Consider the following 22,007-nt stretch of genomic DNA (forward strand, 5'->3'; position numbering starts at 1 on the left):
TTTTAATCCTTACTTCTGCTAACTTCTGCAATGTGCTGAATTGACACGATTGTAACGCCGCTATGAAATGTCAGCTAATGTTGCAACCACAATTTTGAGTTAGCATTGATACGCTAATGGCTACTCTTGTAGCTGTAACAAGCAGCGCCGCTAGCATCAGTTAGCCGCTAGCTTTCGCTAATGACAGAATTTCACCGCTTTCCCACATTTCACAACAAAGAAATAAGAGTTATCAGAACTATTGTCCCTTGTTTTGAACCCCAACTTAAAGATATAAGTAACAACAACTCACCAACTTGTTTTTGAGCAGACAACTGGCTTCCTTTGTTGTGCTAACTTACATTATTGCCCTAAATGTCCATAATTTATATTTCCAAGTTTTACCAACTTAAATCACTGTTTTAGGCCAAAAAATACAAGTTGGCTTTTTTGCAGTGTGGAAACGCTGGTGTGTGTCAGAATCAATATGTGTCTTTGGTCCAAAAATTGCCAAATGGTAAATACACGGAGGGAAGTGTAACAAGCTGCCTTTGAATCCCATTTCTGAACAACATACTCATTCCATTCCAGCCCTTTTCCAGTGAAAAAACATGACATTCTCGGAAAAACACGCTCTAGGACAAAAACCATAAGAAGTTTATTATCATAATAGCATTTGTCATCTTTTGTGCTTTCCCTAACAGCTGGCCCGAAAGGGAATGAAGACCACAAGAGGTTGACCGTCCACTACAGGACCTCCCAGCACTACCAGGAGAATGTTTTCATTGAGGGCAGCAGGCCACAGTACCTGGAGGACCTGCACACCGAGGCCCAGGAGGGACTCAAGATACTGCAGCAGGAAGGTCAGATGCAGCACTATGAATATGAAAACATGTTACTTCATACGGTAGACACTAACTCACAAACATTTGTTTTATAGGCCTGTCACAATAAATAAAATATCAATTTTGCAAAACTTATCGAGGTAATGTCCATATATTTACTTTAAGCATTTAAGAACAAAAAATGCTGAGACACATTTTGCTCATTTCTGGTGGCGCTGCTTCTGTCCTCCCATCTGCCATCAGTGTCAGAATATTACTGTGGGTTGGGCTCAGGCAGGTTGATTGCTGCTTTTTGAAGGGGTGTAATTGCATTATTATGCCATTTTTAATATTTAATATATCAGTATTATTAAATGGTCTTAAAATTAAAATATCTGGGTGGGTTATCATGACAGGCCTAGTGATTTATACAAAATAAAAAAATAAATTAAAAAAACGTCCCCCCCAAAAAACTCACAATATTGGTAACGCTTTATGTTAAGGTCCTTGTAATAACCATTAATTAACAAGTAATAAGGCCCTTGGAAGTCCTTACAAGATGCTTATTAACATTACTGTGTGTTTATAAGCCTATATAAGTGTTAATAATGGCATTATAATACAGCTAATAGCAGGCTATAAGAGATGTATAATAAGAACATTAACAAAAGCCTCATGAGTATCTTATAATTCTTCAAAATAGCATTACAAACACCCATAACCCACCCATTATGTCTTTGCCATGCCTTTATTAATCTTTTGTATACTTATTGATATTAAAATATACTTTATTGCTCATCTATTATAAGTTAACTATGCACTTGTTAACAGTTAACTATGCTTTTTGCAGCTAAAGGGATCTAAAGCGAGAACAATGCCTTATTACTTGTTAATTAATGGTTATTACAAGGACCTTAATATAAAGCGTTACCAATTTTTGTTGGTCAGTGGCACTCTTCCGGATTAAAGGTGACCTGCTGAAATATTAAAGTTTACCCACCCTTTGATCTGTGATTGCTTCACTGATCATATATTCTGTATAAATATGATTATAGGTGGAGTTTGGGTGTATTCAGCTTCAGTGTTTGATTCTTGTCTCTTTGGCTCCCACAGAACACACAAATGGAGTGAACTTTCCTGACAATGAAAGCGTTGCTGTAAGTTCCCGAAAAAAGATCTGTGTATCATTTTTCCTTCACTTCCTACACACAAAGAATACCACCTAACTGAAACTGTGTGTGCATGTATGTGTGTGTGTGTATCCCCCTGCAGTCCACAGACACTCTGCGTCCGGAGCAGGATATCAGCTCCAAGGACGGAGGACGTGGCTCTCCGGAGTCGAGATCCACCACCGGGAGTACTGATACCACAGTCACCTCTGCAGCAGTGTCGACCAGGCCTGTGCTCACCCGCCAGGGTAAACAGCAAAATTCACAGCTGTGTGTGTGTTTGTGTGTGTGTGTTTAAAGCGAGACTTTGAAAGGAAGCATCCATATCTCGATCATCTCAAGGAAATAGGAGCTAATCATAGTGCTTGTGTTTGTGAAAGCAGTTTGAGCTTTGTTCCCGAGGTTTAAGCGTGTACTTATTTAGCATGCACGTCTCATTCCCAGCTGCTTGGTGCCTTTGCAGTTATGGTGTGAAATCAAAGGAAAAGCAACTTGACACACACACAGACACACAGCCGAAGCCTTTTTACTCCATTACTCAAAAGTTCTAAGCATCTGAAGACAGCACTGCGTCTGCCTCTGCATATCACAGCTGTAAGGCAAAGTGTGCCGTTGTGTGTGTGTGTGTGTGTGTGTGTGTGTGTGTGTGCAAGTGTGCACAAAGAAAGTGTGATTGGTATTCTAGTCCATAATTCAGACAACCTTTTTTGATCCTCTGGAAAGTCAGCTCCCCATACTTTACTCTGTTTCAATGCTTTATAGTGTACAGCTCATATTAATTCACATATTTCTTCTCCTGTACCATGATAGCTTTTTATTGCAAAAATGAGAAGGGCACTTTGAGTGCCCACACCGCCATCAAGGCCACGGCCTATCTCGCAATGTTAACAAAAGTGAAAAATCTTTTGTGAATCAACCCCATGATTCAGATCCGTTCCAAGTTTTATGGGTTCTTCCTTGGCCTATGCTCTACCCTTCTTCTAATGAAAATCAAGCCAGTAGATTTCCCATAATCCTACTGACAAATAAAGAAACTAAACTGAAAATTTCCTCAAATTTGGTTGCAGTTATAAGCCAGGTTTTCTCCATCCCTCAGGTTCTACATTCAAGCCTCTGAATCCAGTGAAAAGACTAGATAAGAGCAGGAAGAGGAGCAGGAGGACCACCATCATGGGTATTCCCAATCAGGTCCAAAAAGAGCTTGGTATGTCATTTAGCAAGTCTGAAGTATGTCTAGGCTATTATGCAGACATCATGTGTCCTTGTTGGTAAACTTGTTATTGACAGTCATCTGCCCTCTTCCCAGCATTGCACAGAAGCTCCACCTTCCAGCAGCTTGTTTCTACCCCTGACCATGACGGACAGCTCAGTAACAGCCAATCAGGTGTTGTTATCATTCCTACGGTGGATGGAGGGACTCCAGTAGCGAATAAGGAGGGAGCGAGGGTGCACCTTTCAGAGCTGGAGGTAAAAGGTTCCTTACAATCGTTTTTATACACATTACAGGATTTGTGTTTTTTTTAATAATAATTTAAGAATGGTGCCCTCTTCAAAGCAGGCCTCCAGGGACGAACAGCTGCTGAGGAAGCACATCCAGGCTATGTACCAAAACGAGCAGCCCTTTAACCACCAGGGATTTGGCTCCTATCTTGGTCCCACTCCCAATCTAAGACCCAAGTCCCTTGCGGTACCTGGAATGATCACTTCCTCCTCCTTTTGTCCTTCAATGATGTTAGGCTTCCTCCAGGAACCGCAGGTTAGAATGAAATAAGTTAGTTAAGGAGATGGCTTTAAAATTCAAGCTTTGTGTTGACATTTGTGAAATTTATATTTCTGTTGTTTTTTTTTGGCTAGGGTCCTGTGATGTCCATATCTCCTCAAGCCACCTACTTGTCTACAATCATCCCTAATGCGGTCTTGCCATCCTCGGTTGAAGTCATAGAGATTGACCGCAGCAGCAGCCGGGCGCGTGGCAGCAGTGTGAACCATGGCGGTAGTGTCCGCACTGTCAGCAAAAGCAGCCTTACATCCGGAGACTTATCAGTCAGCCCTTTGTTGTCCAAAAGATCCGATGGAGATGGCTCCCAGACTGACAATTCCCAAAACGACTCCACACTGATGCCCATGTCAGCGTCAGGGTCAAACTGGAGCGAGTCACAGTCTTCAAAGACCATCATGTCTAACTCCTCCCCAGTATCTTCTAAAGGGAGCACACGTAGTGGTAGTTCACAGAGAGGGGGTCTGAATGGGCAGGAACACAAGACAGAAGAGTCCAGTGGAGACCAAGACCTCGTCAGTCTCCGTAGCTCAGTTAGCATGATTAGCAGCTCCAGCAGTAAAAGGGAAAATGCTGTTTCATGCCAAGGATCTGAGGGTGATGTTTCAGGGTCTGCTGGGGACGATGCAAAGACCAGACGGAATTTCAATCGTCTGTCGGTTATGAAGACCAAGCAACCTCCGGCACCTCCACGGAGAACAAACTCTCTGCATGGTAATAAGATCAGGAGCAACTGCAGGGTTCTGGTGGAGCTCAATGACTCTGTGTCCAAAGATGTGGCAAATACGACAGAAAATACTGTAGGAAAGGATGAGATCAAATCAGTCAGTGCAGACACCAGTAACATCCCCACCCCTGTATCAAACTCCACTGGGTCCAGCTGTCTAGATGCTTCCTCCAGTTCTTTGAGCCCCACACAGGCCTCTTCCACTGAGGCAGGAGGATCAACACCTCAGCCAGAATCCAGCAGCTCCTCCCCACAAAAAACTCCCTCGGAAGGGGGTAAATTTGAACGGACCATGTCCCCTTCGAGTGGCTACTCCAGTCAGAGTGGCACTCCAACACTCTCCCCAAAAGGGATCACCCCAACCTCCCCTGACAAACACAAGAAGAAACCTGTCAAACCAGAGAGATCAGTGTCCCGGCCCTCGTCCTCAGCAGCTTCTCCTTCCTCCTCTCTGACCTCTTTATCGTCTGGTACATCAGAGCTTGTCAATCCAGATGTTTCCACATGTAGCTCCAGTCTGCTTCCACGGGGATCTCCACCCACTGTTGCCGCAAAAGATCCCACTCCGAATAGTAATTCTTCGACTTTGGCAGTTCAAGTCAGAGAGTTGTTGAACATCCCGCCACCTCCCAAAGTCAAAGCGCCATGTCCACCTCCCCCAGAGACTTGGGTTCACAACAGACGCACCTTTCAGCTCCTGTGTGGGCCTTGCCCTAATGTCAGCACAGTAACCCAGAAGCAAGACTGCACAGTTAAACAAGCAGGAACTCAGACTGAAGACAGCAATGACATGCAAGTTTTAGTTGAAAAACAATCAACGGAAGATGAATCTGTCCCAGGATTGTCTGAAAGCAAAGCAGAGCCTGAGATTTTGTCAGGAACAGGTCCTGAATGTGTTCAGAAGGAGATGGAGAACAGGGAAAGTCCAAGTTCCGAACAAGAGAGGATAGAAGCAAGTGCAGACGTTCAGAAACCAGAGCAGTGTAGTCCCCTTGTAGTGAAGAACCCTGAGACTCCAAAGAAAGATCCTCCTCCTGTCATGAAGAAACCCATGACAGTACCTCACAGAGAGGAACTGGCCTCAACAGAACAGTCAGTGGACAGACAGCAAAAGGAAACAAGTAGCAATGCCACAACAGAAGTTAATTTACCTGTTGAGAACCTTACAGCCTCCTCACAGAGCGGGGTTATCATTTTAGTTGATAACAATGACAATGAGATAGACAAAAGTGAGGTCACATCCATGCAGACGCTTTCTGTAGAAGTTCCTAAAATTAGTAAGTCCTCGCCACCTCCGACCCCTCCCCCTGCATACCACCCTACACCTCCTCCATCAAGAAAGACACCTCCTTCATCAGTGTCCATGCCATCAGAAGAGCTACAGAGGGTACAGGAGGAGACCCACGTTGTAGACTCTTGCTGGCCCCCTCCTCCGCCTCCTATGGAAGGGGACTCTGTGTTTGATGGAGGTGATGAGGTTGACTTTCCTCCACCTCCTCCTCCCTTTGTGACAGACAGTGTGCCAAATGTGATGGACAGGTCTATCACAGAGCCGGACGCCTCAAAGAGACCCACAGAGGAAGTCGGAGAGGTGATTGAGGATTTGAGTGAAGCTGGGACATCTGTCCCAGGGACAGTTTTGTCTCTTGCTGTTCCACAAACAGTATCCAACACTAAAACAGAGGTTGTCGTAGTTTCAAAAGCAAACACAGATGACAGGATTGTTTCGGACAGTGTTCCACCTCCGCCAGTGGAGGCACCTCCTTTGCCACCCATTACAAGAGTAGAGAGCCCAGTACCAGTCTCTGTTTTAGTTCCTCCCAGCATGCTCCTGAAGAGAGACTCTCTGAAAATTGAAGATCAGTCCTCCTCCGAGCTGCCCGTCAGCGCACTTCCTCAAATAACTGTCCCAGTAGCACCCCCTTTACCAGCAGATAATTTAACCCATGGGGTTAATTTCAGAAGGCAGCCAAGTGTGCAAAACCGTGACGCCAGGAGCAAGGAGCTCCTTTCTCGCCACAAAAGTGCACCCATTCCCAAAGAGGATGCTAACATACCTCTGGTCACCCCCTCCCTGCTTCAGATGGTTCGTCTCCGATCAGTCAACATGACTGAAGACCAGGTGAAAGCTCCATCGGAGGACAAGTCAACAATCCAAGGAGCTTCAGTTGAGGAGAATTGCCCCGTGTCAATCCCAGGACCTCAAAGCACTCCACAGAAGCCCATCCGCAAGTCTCTATCACTAAAATCTCCCCCTCAGACAGTAAAGACATCCTCTGTGACAGTGAATACACCTTCCATGCGCTTACAGGAAGCCATACGTATGAAAACCGCAGCCATGTCTTCAAGAGATGGCCTTCCCTCCCGACTGGGTGTGAGAGCTTCTCCTTACAGCTCTGTGGGTGAACAAGGGGGTCTGTATTTGAAATCTCCTGAGGGATGTGACATGCACAAGTCCCCAGCCTCTACCGCCAGCTTTATCTTCTCCAGGAGCACAAAAAAGGTCGTCATAGAGACTGCAGCCGCCTCCTCCCCTGAAGCTCAGGCAAGTCTGAAGCAAAGCTTGGCGGCCGAGCTCATGCAGGTGTCTGACCAATCGAAGGCTTTCTCTAATGGTGGGGTGAAGTTGGATAAAGTTCCTCCACCAGTTGCAAAGAAACCAGCGCAGGGAAGCGTCAGTCCTCAGAATCTTCCTGCTTGTTCAGCAAAGATGGACTTCAGTGTAGACGGAAATGGAGCAATAGGAGGAGTGCAGCATATGAGTGGAATAACACATCCAGAGACTACAAGTAAGAACTGCAACGTTATTTATATCCATGATTTTCGATCGATGCACTGGTCCAATGTCAGGTTATCACATGATTGATCAACTAATTTATGCTACACAGAAACAACAGCACATCACCTCACTTGCTACCTGATCCAAACGACCTGCCCAATCAGTACTGTGCAACTTTCACAGAGATGAGAAAGAAGCAAGATGGCTTATTTTTCAGTTATGAGTGTCAAATTAGATAATAAAAGAAAGTCTATGGCATTCATGTATGTATTTGTTCATATTTTACAAAGCCAGGGCATACAATGAGATCAATCATGTCACATTCAATTAGTGTTAGTAGTACGCGGCTGTTGATTAAAAAAAAAAAGGTATAAACGTATATATTGTTTTTAGTTTTTTTAAACGCACAGGTATCTTAATTGATCCACTGTATTGGCTGATACACCAATTCAGGTGTCATAATCGGTATCTGGAACATGTCTGAACATCTGTTATGAAAGTGTGTGTATAGTGCACTGCTGCTGAGTGTGTGAAGGCATTAAAGCAGACTCAGTGCTGACAGAAATCGATAACTCACGTGCCACTGTCTTGTCATGAGAAAGCAGAATGCAAATTGTAGCATTACCATGATCCTGAACAGCTAAGCAGTTTGACATTGGCTTAAACAGCATACGTTCAAGAGACAACACCAGCCCCTTTCTGCACAAACACAATACAAGTGCTGCAGGCTGGCCTTCAGCTTTTTTTCCAGTCAAATGTGCAAACATGTGCTCCAGTCAGCTTTTAACCTGAAGCTCATGATCATGTCTCAGTGGCTGAATTAGATTAGTAGAGAATACTCATTACGTGTGGTCCTGTAACTGTATTATGGCGATGCCATCATGTCTAACCTCCTCTTGTGTTCCCCCTACAGCTACAAGAGTGACAGCGGACACAATTGAAACACTGTTTTGAAAGAGAGTTGAACCAGACGGATGCCAGAGGAACAAGCAAGTCAAACGGACAACCCACAGAGAGACGTTTAACTCAACTATCAGAGTGTTATGTGAGAAGTCTTCTCCAAAAAAGCCTTAGCCTGTAATGGCCTTCCTTCATATTTATGCAAAAAAAATGTGTCGCTCCCAATTTCTTATGATAGCTTTATTGTGGAGTATTTTTCTAAGCTATAGTTTATCTCTTATTAAGGCCCCTCAGGATGAAATAGAGTACGTTGGCTGAACTGTAAATATTTGGCTTGTGTGAGATCGCCTCCCAGAGGTAGAAGTAGGTAGTGGTCACTGCAGCACAGAGGAAAAAAAGATTTGTCTTGACAAAGCATTTCTGTACAGAGGTTTACTATCTGTTAGGTCTTTTTTTCTTGTTGTAATATAAGACATTTTCATGGCAACTTAAGCAGGTGTCAAAAAGAGCTGATGTTGCATTATCAGCATTTTATCACCATGCAGATCTGAGTAAAAACAAATAGTCACTCAGTTTCAGCCCTGCTTTTCACCTAGTGGGTAGAAATATCTGGAATAGAAAAAGGGATGCTGCATACTCAGAATAATGAGATATTTTGTCAATTAAGAGGCACTTTTGTAAAGCTACACAAGACTCAACACAGGAGCGCATCTGCTAGAATGTCAATTAGATGCTTCTTCTACACAATCCTGGGTTAAGTTAAGGTCAACACATTCTGGGGAACCTTTTAGAGAAACAGTAACACGAGCATCCTATTTATTTATGTGTGGTTGTTTCCACTTGTAGCACTGTCAGTCACCTTTTCCTACCAAATATGAAATATTTAAGAATCTATTTCATCTGGCAAACCACTCTGAGGGCTATGGATGTGATGACTGGCCCTGGATGATCGATACACTGGAGTAGACTTAGTGAGAGTCGGTGTTTTTATTAAATGTTCTGTATCTAAAACTTTGGCCCTTTTTGGAGGAAAATCCAACTCATCACTATTTGCACAAAATGCTCTCCCCCAGCAAAATCATGGTGAGTGAATTATACTGACTCTGGTCAAAAATATTGATGATTATAAAGAATTATGTACAGTTATTACTTCTATAAATAAAATTTAAGTGTATTAAAAAATGCAGCTTCTTTTACTTTCTTTCTTGACACCTAAACACAATAAATATCTCAATCAATTTGTGCAGACCTCAGAATTCAAACCAGCTTTTATTTCATATTAGAGATGATGCATCATTTGATAATATGACAGCAAATGTTCAGACACTGATTTATGTACACTTCCCCCAATGCAACCGTCCTATGTCTTATAGTACATATTGATTTTTTTTTATATACACTACCGGTCAAAAATTTTAGAACACCCCAATTTTTCCAGTTTTTTATTGAAAATCAAGCAGTTGAAGTCAAATGAACAGCTTGAAAGGGTACAAAGGTAAGTGGTGAACTGCCAGAGGTAAATAAAAAAAGGTAAGCTTAACCAAAACTGAAAAATAATGTACATTTCAGAATTATACAAGTAGGCCTTTTTCAGGGAACAAGAAATGGGTTAACAACTTAACTCTATGGAGTCTTGGGCTATTTTGTCCATTTTTGAATTCTTTTCATGTCTTTGTAAGTCATTTTGTGTCTTTTTTAAGTCTTTTGGTGTCTTTTTTTGTCATTTTGTGTCTTTTTTTAGTCCTTTAGTTCAACATAAAATGTGATTTTGAATCTTTTTTTTATTTTCAAAACACTATCATGCTCAATAAAGAATTTTAAATGTTGCAAATGTGCATTAATTTCAGAGTACACTGAGACAAAAACTGCATCATTTTCAATTAAATTCTGGAAAAGTTGGTGTGTTCTAAAACTTTTGACCAGTAGTGTATATGTGATGTCTAAAACCCAGAAAAAACATTTTATTTATTAGGTATTATTGGCAGACATTTACCAAGAAGGCATTTTTAAACCAGAAAAGCACATTAAGTCCCCTTAAGTCCCTTTTTAAACACCTGAGATCCTTATCAGCTACTTCCAGGAACAACCGACCCAGCACTGCAACATCCAATAAAATAATCCTTCATTATCTGAGTCGCAGTATGTCTCTTTTGTAGAAACTGTTGTATATTTAAGTGTGTTAAGAACAACATACAACACCAGGTAAACGAGAGAAACGGTGATGAATCATATGTTGATTAGTTGCATTTTTGTTGTACACTTTCTAATGAAGTCAGAGCAAGATAATAATAATAATATGTTGCAGCCAGTCAGAAGCATCTGAGACTTTTGGCATCAATGTCCCATCATCCTCCCAGAAAACATCCAGCTGAAGTTTGACCGTTGAACATCGAACATGATGAAGGTATTCTTGTTTTTATGTGGCCGGCAGGAGCAGCTTCAGTGATGAATGTAATGTATCTAACTGATGTTTCCTCCTTTCAGTGTCTTACATGTGATCTGTCCCAGTTTAGTCATCAGCTGCTTGTCTTTCCACTGAGCTCCGCACTCGTCTGAGATCTTCAGGTCCACCTGAAAAATAACACATAAACAGTCAATTATAGATATGAATTTTATTCCAATTTGCCAATTATCCATTATAGAAAAATGATACTTACTATTATAAATATACAGTAAATTATAGATATGAATTTTATTCCAATTTGCCAATTATCCATTATAGAAAAATGATACTAACTATAATAAATATACAGTCAATTATAGATATGAATTTTATTACAATTTGCCAATTATCCATTATAGAAAAATGATACTAACTATAATAAATATACAGTCAATTATAGATAGGAATTTTATTCCAATTTGCCAATTATCCATCATAGAAAAATGATACTAACTATAATAAATATACAGTCAATTATAGATATTAATTTTATTCCAATTAGCCAATTATCCATTATAGAAAAATGATACTAACTATAATAAATATACAGTCAATTATAGATATGAATTTTATTCCAATTTGCCAATTATCCATTATAGAAAAATTATACTAACTATAATAAATATACAGTCAATTATAGATATGAATTTTATTCCAATTTGCCAATTATCCATTATAGAAAAATGATACTAACTATAATAAATATACAGTCAATTATAGATAGGAATTTTATTCCAATTTGCCAATTATCCATTATAGAAAAATGATACTAACTATAATAAATATACAGTCGTGGAAAAAAATATGATTATGATTATGATTATTATGATATTGTTTTTCTTTTTTCTTTTTTTTTTGCTGGGACAGTTAGATTGTATAAATTATATGTTGATTGTAAATATTGCTTTCTTTTATTGTTATTAGTTTTTCTTTTCTTTTAAAATGAATAACAGAATTATAATAATTTATTGTAAATATTGCTTTCCTTTTCTTGTTATCTTTTTTTCTGATGCTTGCTTTGGCAATATATACATTGTTACGTCATGCCAATAAAGCCAATTGAATTGAATTGAATTGAAAAAAATATGAGACCACCCTTGTTTTCTCTCATATATTGTTCATTTTAATGTCTGCTACAACTAAACATTTGTTTGGACAAAAATAATGATAACAACAAAAATAGCTCATTAGCGTTTACATCTAGCCATTTTCCATGGTTTTCTTGATAATGATTTTGGTTATGGCAGGCATTATGAACAAGAAATTGAAGGAAATGGGGTGGTCTAATAATTATTTCCATGACTGTATATGGTCAATATTTGAAATAAGTTGGATTTTCAAGAATAAAACAGTAATTTGTAGACATTATTTTAATTAGTGGCTGAAACATACCTGCACTTTCTCCCACACCTTCTTCTTGGGGTTGAGTCTCTCGTCTGGTTTCCCCGTCTCGTATCCCTCGACAAAGACCCGTTCTCCTGGCGACGATCCCTCTGGAGGGTCCAGAGGCTCCACCCTCCTGGGCTCCCCTTCACTAGAAATCAACCAATCAGAGTGGATTTTAAAATAAATAAATAAAGCTGAGGGATGTACGCTGCCCTACAAAGCAAAAAGGCAGTAACTGCATATTTGGTCAAAAATGAGGTATCATTTTCATGACTTTCAAGGCATCCTTTCCAATCCAATCCAATCCCCTTTATTTATATAGCACAATTTTAGCAAACACAAGGTTTCCAAAGTGCTGCACAAACAATAAATACATAACACAATACAAAGAGATGTAGTAAACAATAGAACAGTAAGATGCAATAAGATAAAATAAATTAAAAATGGGATAAAAATAAATAAAATAAAATTTAAAATATACTGCCCGCACAAAATAAAATATGCATGAATACAATAAAAACAAAAAATCATAACATCAAAATAAAATCAACACTCTACGTGGTGTTAAAAGCCAACGAGAAGAGGTGGGTTTAAAGAAGAGATTTAAAATTGTTATGTGACAAAACATCTTATCTCAAATGTGTGTCGTTTTGGAGAAAAATGGTAATCGTTTGTACAGTAACTAAACGGCTGGATTACAGAATACCTTTAAAGTCATTTTTCTCAGTTCTGCACTCTGCGTAGTGACTGCCTTTTTGCTTTGTAGGGCAGTTCGGTTTGTTTCGTTTGTGCAAAAACAGAGCGAACACTCACATGGAGGCACACAGCAGCATGGCTTGGGACTCGATCCCTCGCATCTTCTGGGGTTTCAGATTGCACAGCACCAACACCATCCTGTCCTGCAGCTCCTCCTGAGAGACGAACGCCACCAGCCCGCTCACCACCGTCCTCGGCTCCGCCTCGCCCACGTCGATCTTCTCCAGGTACAGCGAGTCAGCGTCTGGGTGCTGGGGGCGGGAACGCAAAGGAACAGGTGAACACAGAGGAAGAGGGCTGCAAGGAGGATCATACAGCACCAAGTGACCATCATGGCGTCCTACCTTCTCCACACTGATGACCTTGCCCACCCTGATGTCCACTCTGGAGGGGACCAGCTCATCATCCTCTCCTCCACCTCCTCCTCCTGCCTTGGCACCCTTTCCTGTTTCTGATCACACACACAAATGATGTTAAGTCTCTCCGTGTCTGAGCATGGAGGCCAACCAGGAAGTGCCTTAAGCCTGCAATCTACCGAAATTTTCCAGCAGGGGGTGCTATGTTTGGCTGCAAAAAAAATCTGCCCATTAATTTCAGTGCAAAATTTCATAACTTCTCACTTGATTTATTACCTCAGAACATTTTTTCAGGACAACACTATGGTCTCAATCACTAGTAAAAAGTCATCTTCAAGACAGTTTGATGTCAATAGTTCTAATAATGGCCCCATTTAGAAGAAAATAGAAGATAAAGAATCGTATGATTTGGGGCGGGGCTAGCTTTGATTGACAGGTCACTGACAAGGCGAGCCGTCACCAGGAGAGAAGCAGAACAATGCGTATCCACGGCAACGTGTCAATAAAGTTATATATAACGTTATATAGATAGAAAAGAGGACGTTTAGCGGTTTGGTCTCATAACTTTGACCCTTTCACTGTATTTTCACTTAATGACAGTTTATTTGAATGTTTTGTTCATTAAATGTCTTGTTCAGTGTTTGGTTGGACTAACAGACACTCCAAGGAGTCGCTGCTCAGTTTTCTGAGGTCAGAAAGATACATTTTGTTTTTGTTTTTTTGCTAGCCAAAACTAACATCCCAGTTAATGCTCCAGTTAATGCTAACATGAATTAGCAGCAGCTTCTCTCAGTCAGGTTGAGGTGTAGAGAGGCTGTAGTCAGTGATCAGATCCCTCTCCTGCTCCACAGTCCAAATATGGTCTGCTTCCTGTATCGGAAACAAGATGGCGACGAGTGTAACGCTGAACTCGAGGCTTCCAACGGGCCACAAACCAATGGGTGATGTCACGGTGACTACGTCCATTATTTATATACAGTCTATGATCCAACCAAATTCATGCAGAACTAGTCACATTAATAGAGAGGGATGATGGGTAAGACACTGACTTGTCTTCGAGGGGTCGGGGTAGGCGGTGTTGGTCAGTTTGCGGAGCTCAGGCATCTCAAACTTCTTTCTGATTGGCTCCAGCAGCTGGTTTAGTGAAACCTCCACTGAGGCCTTCAGGTCTCCTGGATGGATGTGCTATAAAAAGTCAGATTACTAGTGGTTAGATCAGAGCACGAGGGGAAATGAAACTTTGAAGCAGAGATACACTACTGGTCAAAAGTTTTAGAACACACCAACTTTTCCAGAATATAATTGAAAATGATGCAGTTTAATGTCTCAGTGTACTCTGAAATAAATGCACATTTGCAACATTTAAAATTCTTTATTGAGCATGATAGCGTTTTGAAAATAAAAAAAAAGATTCAGAATCACATTTTATGTTGGACTAAAGGACTAAAAAAAGACACAAAATGACAAAAAAAGACACCAAAAGACTTACAAAGACATGAGAAGAATTCAAAAATGGACAAAATAGCCCAAGACTCCATAGAGTTAAGTTGTTAACCCATTTCTTGTTCCCTGAAAAAAAGGCCTACTATAATTCTGAAATGTACATTATTTTTCAGTTTGGTTAAGCTTACCTTTTTTTATTTACCTCTGGCAGTTCACCACTTACCTTTGTACCCTTTCAAGCTGTTCATTTGACTTGAACTGCTTGAATTTCAATAAAAAACTGGAAAAATTGGGGTGTTCTAAAACTTTTGACCAGTAGTGTACTTTACTATTTTTTTATTCTTCCAATAAACCTGTGTTTCTATACTTTACCTCCTCAGCAAAGTCCTTCTCCACCTCTTCAAACACAGTGTAGATTTTGTCTCCACCCCACTTGGGGTCTCTTTTGATGCAGAATTCTGAAACGTAATAATCACAATTATCAACTCATTTGTACTCAAATTAAATAGAGGAGAAGTCAGAAGTCGAGACACCAGCAGGGAGTTCTGTACCTCCACGCAGAGGGAAGACAACATGTTTGACAAAGGAGAGGACTCCATTGTTCTGGATGTTTCCTGGCTCACAGAAAGCCTTCTTCAGCTTCTTCTTCACGTCTGCCGCAGAGTCCAGCAGATCAATCTTTGACTCCTACGGCCAAAAGAAATAATGTTGTGACTGATCACATGTATAAAAAAAAAAATTATGAGCTGGCTCACATGTGATGACTGGCCCTGGATGATAGATACACTGGAGTAGACTTAGTGAGAGTTGGTGTTTTTATTAAATGTTCTGTATCTAAAACTTTGGCCCTTTTTGGAGGAAAATCCAACTCATCACTATTTGCACAAAATGCTCTCCCCCAGCAAAATCATGGTGAGTGAATTATACTGACTCTGGTCAAAAATATTGATGATTATGAAGAATTATGTACAGTTATTACTTCTATAAATAAAATGTAAGTGTATTAAAAAATGCAGCTTCTTTTACTTTCTTTCTTGACACCTAAACACAATATCTCATTCAATTTGTGCAGGCCCCGAATTCAAACCAGCTTCCTATGTCTTACAGTACATATTGATTTATATATATATATACATATAAATCTATATATATATATAAATCTCTCTCTCTCTATATATATATATATATATATATATATATATATATATATATATATCTGATATCTGATGTCTAAAACCCAGAAAAAAACATTTTATTTATTAGGTATTATTGGCAGACATTTACCAAGAAGGCATTTTTAAACCAGAAAAGCACTGAAACATTAAGTCCACTTTTAAACACCTGAAATCCCTGATCAGCTGTATATATGATCACATGTATAAAAAAAAAAGAATTATGGATTTTTTTGTTACATACCTCCTCTGAGGAGCTCATCTTGGCCCCTGTGAGTCCTGGGACCATGGGGTTCATCAGATGGGAGCGCTTGGCGTATCCAAGAGAAGGCAAGTACTGCAGACAGATGAGAGGCTCCAGTTACACTTTATTATTTTTATAGAGCTCTTATTTTGAAAGCCGTTTCATAGGATCACCCTGCCATGACATTTATAGTTCATCAGTTCTATAAACAACTTTTTTTTTGTAAGACCTGAAAGTTAACCCTCCGAATTCCAAGCAGTTTCAGAGCATGTTTTATCATATAATATCACTTATTGTAAGTCGCTTTGGACAAAAGCGTCTGCTAAATGACATGTAATGTAATGTAATATTTACTCACTGTGGCCTTGTTTTTCAATGCAATTTACAAGTGCTGCACCTCTATCCAAACAGCACAAGCACGGCTAGAAGTAGAATTAAAAAAATGTCTTTTGTGCAGTATAATGCAGTTATTATGCCATTAATCTTAATATATAATAATGTATTTAACAAAAACAGGAATAAGATGGAATCTATATATACAACAATGTGCCCACAAGTGTTACCAATATTGGAAAAGATGGAGCTCATAACCACTATTATTATTAGTCTCCTCTCTGCTCTGTGAAAACAATATTAAATATTACTATTTTAGGCTTTGATTTGATTATTTTTCTGGGAATCATGCAATTTTGGCTATTTTTTTAAAATAAACATGCCAGCAAACTGTGGGATTCAGAGGGTTAACGCACCTAGAGTGAATGAATTAAAATGTAAAATAGGTTACTAAATTAACAATGTGCCATCAATAAACTCATAGCTTGAGAATTTTTCGGTGGCATAGTGACAAAATACACTTTTCCACATCCAAAACTGAGAATATTGTCCGAGCCTCAGTAGAATTTTAAGTATTTTTCAGGAAGTTAGCGACGAGCCAAGTTACTGCGACTCCATAACCGAAAGTCCAACTCATAGCTACTCCTAAATGAATCATCAATAAGGGCTAAGGAGTATGTGGTGAAAATAAGAGAAGTGGTATGAGGCCGCTAATGTCGGCAGGAGAGAGGGAGGGGTGAAAATAAAAGTAAAAAGACTTAAAGTGGCTGGTACCTTCTCTGCCAGAGTGAAGATCTTCCTCTGGTCGACTCCTCCAAACTGAGCGTCCACCTTGAGGTACTCCTCATCCAGAGCCTGAGTAAAGACAAATCACTTTTACAACACAAGTTCAAGATGTGAGGATGAACTCATATCTGGATCATATCCAGTGACTGTTCTGGTTTAAAAACAGCTTATTTTTTTAATCCCCACATGTTGCAAGGCAAGTTTATTTATATAGCACAATTCGGACACAGGGCCATTCAAAGTGCTTTACAGGGGCAAGATTAAAATACATAAAACACATTAGAAGACATTTAAAAGTGAATAAAAAAAAGAAAAAAAAAAGTGAATGAATAAAACATTTAAAAGCGAATGAATAAAAATTACAGGTTAAAATGGAAACAGAAAAGTCTTCAGACTTGATTTAAAAGAGCTGAGAGTTGCAGCAGACCTCAAGTTCTCTGGGAGTTTGTTCCAGAGATTTGGTGCATAAAAACTAAACGCTGCTTCTCCTTGTTTAGTCCAAATATATATATATATATATATAATATAACTCTGGGGACTGTAAGTAGACCTGTCCCAGACCACCTCAGGGCTCTGGACGGCTCATAACGTATCAGCAGATCGGTAATATATTTTGGCCCTAGACCATTTAGGGCTTCATAAACCATATTTTGAAATCAATTCTTTGAGGATGTGTTGCTGTAATTACAGTAATAACTCTTATCAGCAGTGTGATGTGCTCAGCAGCTACTCCTCCCTCTAGAACAGTGTTATTACCTGCAGTCCGGGGTAGAGCAGACCACTCAGCAGGGGGTGCTCCACCTGTTTCACCACCTCTGCTCCAGCCTTCTTAGCGTCATGCTCCGTCACCATGGAGGACAGACGGTACACATCCAGAGTGTACTCTCTGAAAATACAGAGCTAAAGCATGATTACATCTGCAGCTACAAACACTGTCTTGGAGAATTTAACCCTCTGTGGTACGGTGTTGCCCTCAGGCAACATACCCATTTTTGGCCTGTCAAATTTCTACAATGCATGTTTTTGAGTGATGCGATACTTTAAAAAAGAGGGAAGAGTATAGGGAACCAATAGCAATGCTTTAATTTGTCACGTGACCTCCAGGAGGCCATATTGAAACACTTCTTTGCAGAGTTTTCCAAAGGAGACAGTTTCGCCATTTTGAGCCACAAAAAAAAACAACACTCAAACGTCATTTCCTTCCCTTTTCCATCTGGAATAAAATATATTCCTACTGATAGTTGAGTAAACCTTCAATTTTGATAGTTTCATACACTTAGACTGTTGAAGACATTCATTTTATTGGGTCGTTGGTTCAATGGTTCAATGTTTCCTACAGGCAACATTCAGACAAGAAACCGGTTCAAAAAGTTCCTTTTATAATGTTTTTAAATTTAAAATGTTATGTCTTGTTCCCTGTTGAAGCTACTGAATCTTTTACATGTTTATTAAATGAATTATGTTAAAATTAACTTAAAAACTATTTTTTTCACTGCACCGTTATGGTACAATGTTGCCTACGGGCAACAAACTCCAAAAACTTCTGAATTTTTTTTCCAGATTATGTTTATTTAGTCTTTTTTAAGACAAAAAACACTCCAAATATTTTTTTCCTAACTGGCATCATAATGTGTACCACAGAGGGTTAAGATGAAATAAATAAATACATAATAAGACTCCGGTACTGTCAGCACAACTGACCTGCTGAGCTGGAAGTCAGTTCCTTTGACAAACTTGAGTTTATCCAGAGGCACACCGATGCTCTCCAGCATGGCTTTGATGACCTGTTCATAGTACTTCACCCTGAGCTCCAGCAGCTCCCAGGGGGCCTTCATGTTGTCGAGGAAGGCGTGCAAGTCTGCAAACAGAATAGTGACCTGAAGAAGAGAAGAAGAAGAAGAATCAGAAACATGAAGCTTCTGGTGAGCAGAACCCTGATATAGCTGATTGTCAACGAGATCTGCCCACCTCACATCCAGCCTTGAGGAAGTCTGCGATCTTGGACATGGGGACGAAGTACGCTACGTGGGGTTTACCGGTGGTCGCTGTGCCCCAGTACACCTTCAGCTCTCTCTCCTGAAGAACCTGCTTCAGCTTCTCCTCTCCAAGGGTCTCCTGCAATACACACATTCAAGATGTAATATTTCAGATTCAGATTTGACTTTATTAATCCCACAGTGGGGAAATTTCTTTGTTACAGCCGCAAAGTTTCACACAATTAAGATAAAAAATAAACAATCTAAGAAAAGACATATTAACAATATACAAATATACAATAATAATAATAGTAATAATATACTATATACAACTTAGCGCAAATTTAAGTGGAGAAATGTGCAGAGTTATGCAAAAATGTTCAGGTTGTGTTGGTGTTGTACAGTCTTATGGCAGCTGGATATTAAGTTATTGTTATTAAGTTATCATTCACTGTGAGTATTAAAGGAGTCTAATACTGGAGCTACTGAGGTATTTGAGTCCCAGAATAACCTGATTGACACGCCTCGCCTTGGCTGATGCTCTCAAACCACATTGAATAAATGTTCACGCTGTTCCACAACACAGTGCGTTTATTGCTGTGCCATGTAAACAAAGAAAAAACAACAAACCCTGCCCAAAGAGGGTGAACAATCACACCTATATGCACCTGAGCTCCCCAGGTACCCCACACATACGTTGAGTGAATTACACCACACATCAAAACTCAACCAAACACATTCAGCTCCTACAGTGAGTTTATGTTTTGTTGCATGTCCCACCTGGAGGTTCCTTGTTATGAGGTGGAACTTTTCATCCGGACTGAGCTGATCTGCCATGGTGCAGAGCCTCCTGACAAGAAACATAAAACAGCAGCATAAGACAAAGTAATATATACACTACTGGTCAAAAGTTTTAGAACACACCAACTTTTCCAGAATTTAATTGAAAATGATGCAGTTTAATGTCTCAGTGTACTCTGAAATTAATGCACATTTGCAACATTTAAAATTCTTTATTGAGCATGATAGTGTTTTGAAAATAAAAAAAAGATTCAAAATCACATTTTATGTTGAACTAAAGGACTAAAAAAAGACACAAAATTACAAAAAAAGACACCAAAAGACACAAAATGACTTACAAAGACATGAAAAGAATTCAAAAATGGACAAAATAGCCCAAGACTCCATAGAGTTAAGTTGTTAACCCATTTCTTGTTCCCTGAAAAAGGCCTACTTGTATAATTCTGAAATGTACATTATCTTTCAGTTTTGGTTAAGCTTACCTTTTTTTATTTACCTCTGGCAGTTCACCACTTACCTTTGTACCCTTTCAAGCTGTTCATTTGACTTGAACTGCTTGAATTTCAATAAAAAATGGAAAATTTGGGGTGTTCTAAAACTTTTGACCGGTAGTAATAGGTAAGCAGAATTAACATAGAATGAATATACAACAAATAAGATAGTATAGATATACATAACAAGGACAATAGAAATAGAAAATCTGTGCAAATAAAGAAATATCAGTGCAAACTTCTGTAGTAGTGCAAATATATTGACCCACATTATCATATGCTGTGTGTTGGGCTGCCTATAATAGGGAGTAGCTCTAAACAGCTGTGACCAGATGTGACTTATTGCACAGATCTGCATAGATCCGTTAATAGCAGCATAATCGTTTTATATGAATCCAAACGCTGAATTGATTTGGCTGTTTCCCAAAAGATCTCCTTTCACCAAACTGTGCCTTAGTGGGCGGCCGCAAGAAGCAACAATCTCTCTCTACATTTGGACATTTTTATTAAACAAATCACCTGTATTTCGACTTATTCCTATATTTACCACATGACCACAGCAGTTAGTTGTGGGCATTTAAATCTGGGTGAGTTAAGCACTGAGAAAGATAACGTGACATAAAACTGATTTGGGGCTTTCAGTATCTAGGCAGCACAAAGCGGGGAGCTACTGGCTAACATTAGCTTTGTTTATTCTATCACGTTAAGTCAGAGAAGGCCGTTCAGTGAACTTTAAAGATAAAATGCCTGTTATCCGGCTGGCCAGCTCACCTTTAACGTCACGCTGATAATGAATGAAAAAGCCAGCTAGCTAGCTAAGGCTAACTGGCTAGCTCGCAACTGAACCATGTGCAGCTAATGTTAACTAGCTCCGATGGTGTTTCGAGTTAAAACTACACCTCATTTAGTATCCCCATTTCTAGTTCATCACATGAAATATCAGACTACCATAAAACCATACTATACAAGCTGCTGACTCACCTCAAAAGCTCTCTTCTTACAGTGAGACGTGGGAGAGTGGAGCCGGGTGAGTGGACCTGTCAGTGTGTTGCATCAGCGCTAGCTTCTGCTCCGCGATCGACTCACAGGCAACTCCAGGGGAAAGCAATCGAGTGCAGACTGCACTGCCTATGATTAGGATGCAGTCAAAACCTACAGTCTATGGGCAGTAAATGTGTTATTATCTGCTTTTAAAAAGTAGAACAACTGACATATAACAGTTTAGGGCAGTCTGTGGCCTAGAGGTTAGGAATCGGGCTTGCAACTGGAGAGTCGCCGGTTCGAATCCCGGTACTGACAGGTCTAGGACTGAAGTGCCCTTGAGCAAGGCACGTAACCCCCCTGCACAGCTCCCCGGGCGCAGTAATATGCTGCCCACTGCTCCTTGCATGGTGTGTTCACTTGTGTGTAAAAAAAGGATGGGTTAAATGCAGAGATTGAATTTCCCCATTGTGGGATTAATAAAGTACTCTTCTTCTTCTCTTTATTTTGGTCGGTCTGAAGATCATCTTTTTTGTATTTTTTGGTTTCTGTCATATTTTTGTCTGCTGTGTAATTTATTTATTTGTATTGTTCCTGTTTTTAATATCTGTCTCCTATGGACCCTGAGTCTTGAATAAAAATGTGATTGATTGATTGATTGATTGATATTCTCTCGGGAAAAAA

At 39.8% G+C, this 22,007-nt stretch overlaps 2 protein-coding genes across 3 annotated transcripts in view; one reads left to right on the forward strand and one right to left on the reverse strand.

The window, feature by feature from the left end:
- The window catches only part of nhsl3 (NHS like 3), a 67,366-nt gene extending 58,112 nt beyond the window's left edge, over positions 1 to 9,254 (forward strand). The window contains exons 3-10 of the mRNA XM_059349547.1: positions 684 to 842; positions 1,917 to 1,960; positions 2,076 to 2,220; positions 3,069 to 3,176; positions 3,279 to 3,439; positions 3,531 to 3,728; positions 3,827 to 7,265; positions 8,169 to 9,254. Coding sequence (XP_059205530.1) covers positions 684 to 842; positions 1,917 to 1,960; positions 2,076 to 2,220; positions 3,069 to 3,176; positions 3,279 to 3,439; positions 3,531 to 3,728; positions 3,827 to 7,265; positions 8,169 to 8,209 — 4,295 coding nt within the window. The 3' untranslated portion in view covers positions 8,210 to 9,254. The remainder of the gene's footprint in view (positions 1 to 683; positions 843 to 1,916; positions 1,961 to 2,075; positions 2,221 to 3,068; positions 3,177 to 3,278; positions 3,440 to 3,530; positions 3,729 to 3,826; positions 7,266 to 8,168) is intronic.
- Positions 9,255 to 9,389: 135 nt separating this feature from the next.
- On the reverse strand, positions 9,390 to 21,460 carry yars1 (tyrosyl-tRNA synthetase 1). 2 transcript variants are annotated; one of them, XM_059349557.1, is made up of 14 exons: positions 21,324 to 21,460; positions 19,831 to 19,900; positions 19,043 to 19,189; positions 18,776 to 18,951; positions 17,831 to 17,960; positions 17,063 to 17,143; positions 15,956 to 16,048; positions 15,091 to 15,226; positions 14,912 to 14,997; positions 14,146 to 14,281; positions 13,085 to 13,191; positions 12,798 to 12,991; positions 11,991 to 12,132; positions 9,390 to 10,726 (listed from the first exon to the last, which is right to left on the reverse strand). In XM_059349557.1, exons 2-14 carry the CDS (start codon positions 19,885 to 19,887, stop codon positions 10,616 to 10,618), a joined length of 1,596 nt encoding a protein of 531 aa, XP_059205540.1. In that variant the 5' UTR covers positions 19,888 to 19,900; positions 21,324 to 21,460; the 3' UTR covers positions 9,390 to 10,615. The 2 variants fall into 2 exon arrangements, with proteins under 2 accessions (XP_059205540.1, XP_059205541.1); XM_059349558.1 differs by having other exon boundaries at positions 19,831 to 19,897; positions 21,324 to 21,402.
- Positions 21,461 to 22,007: the final 547 nt, after the last annotated feature.

Source organism: Centropristis striata, chromosome 14 (genome assembly GCF_030273125.1).
Source record: "Centropristis striata isolate RG_2023a ecotype Rhode Island chromosome 14, C.striata_1.0, whole genome shotgun sequence".
NCBI classification, from domain to species: domain Eukaryota; kingdom Metazoa; phylum Chordata; class Actinopteri; order Perciformes; family Serranidae; genus Centropristis; species Centropristis striata.

Excerpts from the sequence above, each read along its gene's own strand:
- yars1 (XM_059349557.1), bottom strand. The coding sequence starts at position 19,887 with ATGGCAGATCAGCTCAGTCCGGATGAAAAGTTCCACCTCATAACAAGG. Across the intron at positions 15,227-15,955 it reads AGATGAGCTCCTCAGAGGAG|GAGTCAAAGATTGATCTGCT; the intron begins GTATGTAACAAA and ends TTTTGGCCGTAG. Across the intron at positions 14,998-15,090 it reads TGTCTTCCCTCTGCGTGGAG|AATTCTGCATCAAAAGAGAC; the intron begins GTACAGAACTCC and ends ATTACGTTTCAG.